This window comes from Camellia sinensis, chromosome 13 (genome assembly GCF_055761805.1).
Source record: "Camellia sinensis isolate YWXY chromosome 13, ASM5576180v1, whole genome shotgun sequence".
NCBI classification, from domain to species: Eukaryota; Viridiplantae; Streptophyta; class Magnoliopsida; order Ericales; family Theaceae; genus Camellia; species Camellia sinensis.
In genome coordinates this window covers 89,785,199-89,794,660 of record NC_138973.1, presented here as the reverse complement: position 1 = coordinate 89,794,660, position 9,462 = coordinate 89,785,199, and the positions used below count along the sequence as shown (strand labels likewise).

General features: G+C 32.3%; 1 protein-coding gene across 1 annotated transcript; it reads right to left on the bottom strand.

Annotated features, from left to right (window-relative positions):
* Window positions 1-458: 458 nt before the first annotated feature.
* Window positions 459-3,230, bottom strand: LOC114285088 (putative polyamine oxidase 5). The gene has a single exon (XM_028228082.2). The coding sequence runs from the start codon at window positions 2,681-2,683 to the stop codon at window positions 998-1,000; it is 1,686 nt and encodes a 561-aa protein (XP_028083883.2). The 5' UTR covers window positions 2,684-3,230; the 3' UTR covers window positions 459-997.
* Window positions 3,231-9,462: the final 6,232 nt, after the last annotated feature.

The window sequence follows — 9,462 nt, the reverse complement described above, 5'->3', positions numbered from 1 at the left end:
ATATGTTCTAATCAAGTGGGGTTAATTTTGCTCTATTAACTGGTTATATACTTAAATTAAATAAATTTATCAATATTTTTACTACCACATCCCCTTAACATTTTCATTAATATCACTTTTTTTTTTGCTGTTTCATTTATAAATTTTTGTTGTACATAATCAAATCATCTAGTTCCATCCTTCTCACTTTTATTCTCATCAATAAGGTCTGTTTGGATTTGGGGAAAAAACACTAAATAAACTCCGGGTATACCGGATCCTGTCCATAGTGCAAAATCCAAAAGAAACTCATTGGGATGGAACCAAAGATGATTGAGATCCAAAGCTTTCTTTCGTCTCTACTTTATCTTTACAAATATTCAATGCCAAGCATATAATCTCAACAGCTGGTTTGCTTTGAAGATCAAGACAACAACATCAAATAGAAAATAAGCTCACAAGAGACTTAAGAAACAAAGTGAAAGCAATAGAAAATGTAAAGAAGCTTCTTTAACTAATTCATCACTACACCTAAAAATGTCCCCATCTCTCCCTTTCATTTCCCCCCTCCTTGGTTCCCTCTTTTCTCTCACTCCAATCACATTACAAAGAGAGAAAATATTTTAGAAAAGATTTTAAAATGATTATGTGAGAAAGTGATAAAGAGAGAGATGTTCCCAAAAACAAACAAAAAACAAAAAACAAAAAGCAATCTAGTCCACAATACTTTTGCGCTAAGTAGAGTCTAAGGAGGACAGAATGTACGCAGTCTTACTTCTATTTTTACTATGACTTGAACTTGTGTCACCGGAGACGATAACGGCAAGGGCCTTATTGTTATGCCTAGCCACTCTCCAATTTTTTTACTCAAACTTGTGTCACCAGAGACACTAACAGCAAGTTTTTAATGTTAGGCCAAGCCGCCCTCCATTTTTCTGTGACTTGAACTTGTGCCACCAAAGAACACTAACGGCAAGACCTCACTGTTAGGCCAAGCCGCTCTTTTTGAAAAAAACTCTCATACCCCATTGCAGTGATAATGTTGAAGAAGCCGATTGGCTTCTCTCAGACCACTAAAATAGGCACCATGGGTAGTAGAATAATGGGTTCTATGTGTTGCTTCCCCTGCAAACAGGATTTGAAGTGGAGGAGAAGAACAAGATCCATTGCTGCAATTCTTGGGCAATGGCACAGCCATGGTGTCCAAATCTTCCCCGCTAGATCCGACAGCAACATAGCTATAAGATCCCAAGAACAGTGGATCAGTGCCCCATTGGGTCTTCAAAACCTTGCTGAATTTTAACTCGCCTCCATTGGAGCTATCCACAGAACTCACCTTCCCATTGCTCAATTCATGAGAATTAGAATTCACTTTGTGGTGTGAACTTGATAGAAAGCTAGAGATTGTTGTCGAAACCCCGGTAACAATCTCTTCATCATCAAGAGACTCAAGTGCAAGAGCTTCTTTGCCGGCAAACCAACCTAGCAGGACACTAGACTTGCCATAGATTGGGGATAGAGAGGCTGTCCTCCTCATCCACCATGGAATTTTCGGGTGCCTGAATTCGGAGTCTGACCGCTGAAAAGCCATTTGCAAGAATGGAAACTTGTTGAGATCATCACTTTCCCTATCATGGGTTGGACTCAATTGCAAGAACAGCTTGTTAACAAGACCATACCCGAGCCTTGAAATTGCCTCGGTTTTGAAATGTGGAAGTGGTGGATCAAAAAAACCAGAACCTTCACAGATTCTGGCTTTGAGAACCCCTAATGAGACTGTGACAATGACATGATCGGCCAACATGACCGATCCATCGGAGAAATGTAGCTTCACAGGCCTAAAATCACCGGTTTCACTCTCCAAAACCCGGTAATTTTCAGGCTGCCATTCGATCTTGGTGACCTTTCGGCATAATTGGATCGAACCAGGAGGCAAAACAGAAGCTATGAACTCAATTATGCTCATATAGCCCTTGGCAATGGTGATCTCTTCGTCTGGAAACATCCGGTACTCACTCTCGGCATTGAAATCAAGTGTCATTAGATCACCAGCTGAAGTATAAGTCCTCTGGATGTTCTCCTGGATTGTGAAAATCGCTTCCTGGAGAGATTTGCGACTCCAATTACCCCCATACCCTTTGAGCTCCTCTTGACCTTCCAATGAATCCCAGAATGTTTGAAGGCCTTGTCGAAGAAAAGCACCAATACTGAGCTTTCCAGGATCACCAATTCTTGAAATGAAATCAAAACCTTTTGAAGCTAGTTTAAAATGCCCAATTTCTTCTTTACTCAACCCATCTTCAATCACCTTCCCTTGAGCAAATTCCATTAGTTTGTTAAAAAAATTGGTGACAGGCTTGACAAGAGAAGGGTTGAGTTCATAACCACCTTCAGCAACAGTCAAAGGGTCATCCAAGAAACCATCCATGCGCTCCCAAGGCTGATCAGAGTCAAGTGAGTTGATTTCTTGAGCAATCTTGTGAATTGGGCTGCCTCCAATGCCATGAATCCATGTAGCACCCATCTCAATCCGGTCACCGCCGAACTCTGATGTGTTGATTCTCCCACCAATTCTAGTCCCTCCTTCCACCACACAGACCTCGAACGATTCGCTCGAGCCCTGTGTGGTGTAGAGCTTGTTGGCAGCTGTAAGGCCAGCCACTCCAGCACCAACAATTACAATTCTTGGCTTCTTGACCACCATTGTTGGCTATTAGAAGCTGTCGGTTTCACTGGGGCAAAAACACAAACAAGAGATAGGCAAGAAAGTGGGATTAGAGTGATTGAAAAGAAAACTGTGAGGTGAGGATGAGTTGGTACTAAAGAGGAATATATAAGGAGTGTTAGGTGCTTCTTGGCTTGAAAGACTCAGAAATTTATATATTTTTTAAAATTCACATTATTTATTTGTTTAATAAAACAGGGCTGCACTTTTCTTGAAACTCAATACTACAAAGCATAGCTCAGTTTCCAAATGACCAGAATTTTCACAAAATGAAAAACCTCATCCAGTGTTCCTTAACCCCCTTGCCATACATATGTACACATACATGTATATATGTAAATATTTACACATATAAATTTGTAATTTTACATTTATATTTTTGGGTGGCTTGATAAAAGAAAGATCTGTTCAACAATTTTGGATGATTTGGCTAATAAGGAAAACCGTTTAACAGTTTTGTATGGTTTAATAAATGAAGAATTTGAAAAAATAAAAAAAATAAAAAATGTGGTGTAGTGTGGTGGTGTTGTGTGGTGTGGTGTAGTGTAGTGTACACTTCATTTTAAAAAATAGATATAAGGGTAAATTACACTGACTCCTTGAGATTTGATCCAATTACATTTTATCTCCTGACATTCTGGAAATTACATTTCTATCCCTGTGATTAATAGTCTCATTTCATAAACCACCTTACTTATAATTACATTGAAAAAAAAAAAGTAAAGCAAAGGAAAAGGGGAAAAAAAAAAAAACCAGAGAAAGTAAAGTTTGAAAAGAGAGAGTGTATGAGTTTAATTTCTTCATTCCATCTAAATAATTACAATGGCAGGGGGGGTTAGTGTAATTTTTCAAACGCCAGGAAGTGATATGTATTAGACGCAAATCTCAAAGGTGTAAGTGTAATTTACCCTAGATATAATATAAGGCTATGCAAACATGTGATTTGTGTGCAAAAATGACGATTGTAAATGTCATCCAGATCAATAAATAAATAAAATAAAATGTCATCTGAGGTTTTTTTTTTTTTGTTTTAATAATGTAGGTGGAAGGAAAAAATTTTAAAATTCATAATTTGAAATTAAAAAATATATATTGAAAGTTGCATAGGGGTAATTAGGTATAAGAAAATGAGTGATATAATTTTAAAGAGCGATGCTATTAGTACCTTATCAATTATTTTGGATCTCTCATTACTTTGGACTCTCACTTATAAATTGTAAGACTCTTAAAATTTCTTTTCTCCCTCAAATAATACCAAAATTATCTTTATAAATATATTTCACCCATTCAAATGCATACCCTCACACCCCCTACACTGCAAAAAGCCTCTCTCAAAATCCTAACAAAACCCATGACGGTGGAACCTTCAAAAATCCGTGATAAAAATTTATGGTGATTAAGAAATTTTTTCTCTGCTTCATTATAAGATTTGTCAATTTGTTTGATTTTTTTTTTTTCTATTACCTCTTTTCACACACACCACATAATCCACTTTCATGCTTCTCTGATTGATTTTCTATCATTCATCCATGGTCTCATTATACTTGTATGCTCTCTGTATAAGCAAAACTGGACATGATTTCACTCACTGGTTGACCCCCCAGTCGACCACCCAAGAGTGGTCTGACCTCCTTTGTTTGTCTGCTTCTGCTGCTTTGATTATTAGTTTCCAAACAAATAATAAATGTTCAATTACATGTTCCTGAACAAATAAATAATGTTCGGGCCTGTGTTCCCGAATTTCGGTCATATGTTCAAGAATTCAGTCCCGAAAGAATGACGAACATATTTTTTTTTTTTTTTTTTAATTTGATTCAAGAAACTTACATTTACAAGGCCTATCTTCTCTGACCATCAAAGTTTTGAATATCTTCTGAGTTTTTATTGTTGTACTCCTCTCATTTTATGGAGTTGTAGTTGTCGAAAAACTTCCACTCACTATCATTGCCAAAAAAGTGTATATAATCAAATGGTTGCCATCGTTGCCGCCGAAATATTGCCGCCAAAAGGTTTTTAAGATTTTAAGGATGAGTAGGTTTTGAAAGTGAGATTTGGGAAAGATGGATGGCTGGTGAGGGAGATGAGTGCTCTCATAAATCTTAACTCATGATATAGTGGTGTGTGAGCTTAATTGTGAGCTAGGGTATCCCAAAATTATTTATATTTTTTTAGTAATTTCATTTAAGGTTATTATTGTAATAAAAACAATTGATGATGTGCTAATAGCAACCCTCAATTTTAAAACATGTTTTGAATTTGTGTGTTTATGTAATAAAAAATATATATATAGTCATTAGTCGGTATATATCATTAATGGTCAAAGCCTAGGACTTGAGAGTGTACTCCTATATGATCTAAGTTTTGAAATTTATTAGGTACAAATAATTTTTTAAAACTAGTCTATACGGGATTTGCACTACCTTCAATTGAGCTTCCTGTTAATAGATAGTGGGAATGATCCCCAAATTAGATAGCCATATTGGGCTGGATACGGAATTATTAATATATATATATATAGTCATTATCATTCGGTCTCTTACTAAATCATGTACTAGGGAAAGAAAGAGTACATATAAATGTTGATGCAAAGGCCAAAAATAGGTTGATAATTTGAGTGTTTTGAATTGATTGATTATTAGTAAAGAAATGGGGTTTCAACTAGGGTAATCACACTTGATGTTAGTGACTCAATGAATGGCCTTATGAGTTGTGTCCAAGATAGTTTTGTGCTTGCTAACCTTTTTTCATGGCACCTAGTTATTGTAATAGAAAGGAGCAGCTAATGAAGACATGGTGAATTTTGACAAGGCAGAGCATTTTTAAACACTGTTTTTTTTTTTTTAGTTAAAATATACAGTTATTCACCAAAAAAAATGCATGGGCATGAGCATGGGATGGGAAAAGAAACATTATGTGGAACGAAATTAGGGATCCCAATGCTTCTCCACACCCACTAAGATGTGCTAATATTGGGATCTGTGATAAAACTTAATAGAAGTCAATAAGCTTTAATACACTCCGCACGCGACTCACTAAATTTAAGAAATTTTAAAATTATGGAGTTTTGCTGCATTCTAGCATTTTATTTAAAAAAATATTAAATATTTTAAAAAATTTATCAAATATCACGTGTGACATTTAATAAAAATTTTAATAAAATTTTTGAATATATAACATTACTCCATTTTATTAGCTCTAATTATATCGTGTGGCAAGGAAGTAGAGCCCACATAATTGAAAAGGTGACAAATCAAAAATTGATATTTATCATTTCACATCATTAAAGATATAATTATGAGCATTTAATTTGGAATCTCAAACATTTTTCAATTATAAAATCAATTTACCTCTCCAATCTCCTATTCCTCCTTTCTCATGACACTGTCGTATTAACTTTTTTTTAAAAAAAAAAAGTTAAATAGTAAAAGAATAATAATAATAAAATATTTTAATAAATTAGAGGGGGGAAAATGAGTATTGTTAAGGTATTTAAAAAGTAGTTCCCTAAATATAGGAAGACCACTTTTTTGCAATAATTTCGAAAAAAAGAAATATCGGTGAAGATGCGCGGACAAGTCATAGTCCGTTTGAATTTTAGACCAAACAACAATGCTCTTTTCTAATAGTCACTTTTTTCAATATTTATTGAACTCATCTTTTGTTTATATTATAAGTGGAAATTGTACAAAAACACTTTCACAACTTGTTTGGAAAACACAAGATAATTAAAAGTATTTGTCTCTCAAATTTTTAATGATAAATTTTTTTTCAGCTTATTTAAATTATTTTCATTTCATAAATTGTAAGTAAAAATTGTATCAATCATCCTAACACAAAGATCCAAAATTAAAAGTCAGAAGCAGCCTTAATATATTCTACATCAAACAAGCAAAAAAAAAAAAAAAACCACGATGGTTGTGTTTGTTTGGAGCGATTGGAGAGAGAGATTGGACACCATGTCCATTGGATCATGGTGTCCATTGTTTGTTGCAAATTTGTTGGTTGGATTAGAAGTCCGGTTGTATCCTTGGATTAGAAGTCCGGTTGTATCTGGAGGGGGGTAACTATCTCATAGGACTAAATGTTAAAATGATATATTTACCTTCCACGTATTTGATTTAATTATGTATTATATTTAATAAAATTTAAGTTTAAATTAAAATTAAATTAAATTAAAAATAAAATAAAATAATTTAATTTAATTTAATTTTTATTGATTTTTTATTTATTTAAGTTTTAAAAATAAATTTTTATAGATGTTTTATTTTAAAATTTTATTGATGTTTTATTTAATGTCATTATTTAAATTTTTATTGATGTTTTATTTAATAATAATTATTTTTTAAAATTAATTTATTTAAAATTTTATTTTAAAAAAATAACAAAAAATTTATTGATATTTTATTTATTTAATTTTAAAAAATAAATTTATTTAATTTTTAAATAAAATTAAATAAATTTTTATTTAATCTAATCCAAAAAAATTAAAATATTAAAGACATGTTGAATTTTGATATTATTTGGCAAACAATTTAAAAGGACAAAATTATGTTTTGAACATTTATCATTTTTCATAATATCTCAAACAAATATAATATTCAATGAAACAGTTCTTTCCTTACATCTAATCTCATGACTAAATAATCATGAATGCATATTCTATTCAACCAAATAGTCCACTATGGTGGTGTTTGGCAAGTGGTTTTGTAATAGCCAGAAAAGACAAAATAAACTATTTTAGCCACAACAAACAAAACATCACATCCAACCCATAATCATTATACTCTTCTCTCACGAAAAAAGTCAAAAAGTCTTTCCCAAACCAAGCTTTTTTAGCCCAGGCTAAAATAGTCAAAAAAATCAAAAAGTCAAAAAGCCAACCTATTTCCCAAACGGACGCTATATATCCTAAGATTAATAGTCCGATGATTACAATCTTCTTTATCCAGTCCGTCTAAACAACCATGACCAATATGTTGCACCAAACAACCCATTTTTGTCATGTTAATCACAAGTATATTGTGGAACATTTGAATTGATGTTTTATAGGATGAGGGCATGTATGCAAGTGCAACCAGAAGTTCTTGAGAGTTATCTAAACCAAAAAGAAAAGAAGAGAAAAGAAAGCAAAATAAAAAACGGAAGGCATTAATTCTTGAGATTTTTGCATTGAGAAAGCATTGCTTTTGGAGCTATACGGCATTCTCTGAAAGCAATTCAAATGGTGTAACTTCAACATCCAATTATAAAGTTAAAAAGCAATAATATATGTCTGTTTTTCATTTTTTACCAGTGATTTTGAGAAGAAGCCAATTTTGCTACTCACATATAGCAACTCAATTATTATTGTTATGGTAATGTTATACAAACTAATAAAATTTAAAAAAAAAATTATATTGGTAGTTTTTATATTTTGACCCTATCATTTTGATCTTTATAGTTTCAATTAGCTCAATTTTGACTTTTAATTTTAGATTTTGTATCAATTTAGTCTAATCAATTATGCCAATTAGAGTTTTTGAAAAAAAGTTGTCACTGAATTAGTTGAAGTTAACTAATTGAGTTAACTAAATTTATAATTTTGCTTATAAAAGCACGACACATGTAGTTCAGTATGTATTTTTCAAAAATAAATAAAAAAGAAAACACTAATACTTTAACCAATTGAACCAAATTGAGATAAAACCTAAATTCATAGTCAAAATCGAGTCAACTGAAATTATATGGACCAAATTGCCAAAAGAACTAAAGTATAGAGACTATTAACATAATTGGTTCTACAATTTATATTTTTGTTTTATTGGTACAAGGACCAAAGTGTAGGAACTATCAAATTTTATATTTTCATCATTGCATGATACGTTAATTAATAAACAATAGTTTGTAAGATTTATTAGTTTGTGTAACATTTTGTTTGTTGTTTCAAATGCCCCATCTATATCGGCTCGTGATCTACACTTGGTAGTGGTCAAAGTTTTTTTCTTAGATCTCGAATTATGCATTAAAATGAGATCTTATTTTATTAAGTGTTTTTTATTATTATTATTATTTGACGAGTTGGAGCCTTTGAAAATTTCTTGCGGGGCTTTTAAGTCATGTGTCAAGTGTCCTAAATTTTCTTGATATACAGTGACTAGTACCCTAAAGTTTTCTGAGATTTTAGAGCTATGAGATTTTACGTCATCTGGCTTTCGAAAAATTGAAAATTTCAACAATAAGAATTTTTTAAAATTTCTTGTTAGGGTAATGGATTAACCACATCTGTCAACATTTTGCAAGCAATTTTGATCTGCTAGGAAGCAACTTCAAATTCTTGTAAGGTCACAATGCTACAGTTTTTATTAATTTTGTGAAAAATATTGCAGTAGACTTGGGAATTTTTCATTTTAAAATAAAAAATCCATCAAATTGGCCCTATTGAAAAAATGACAAAAACACATGGAAATAAAATATGCATAACTCAATTGGCCACTAGAACTATCCTAATGGTTCAGTTTTAATGGAGAGGTCATGGGTTCAACTCTCCTTAAAGGGAAATTGAATTAAGAGACAAGTACTTAGTACTTTATAAAAATGGTGAGATTAACTCTGGTAGATGCTAAGTTAATAACTGATTTTAGCCGATCAAAACACATAAAGCATGCATGCAACGACAAATCCCTACAATTGCAAATAATAGTATTTTGTGACGGCACATTTACGGAGTCAATAACATCCTTTGCAATGAAGATTTTTTTGACAATATAGTTGTTGTTAGA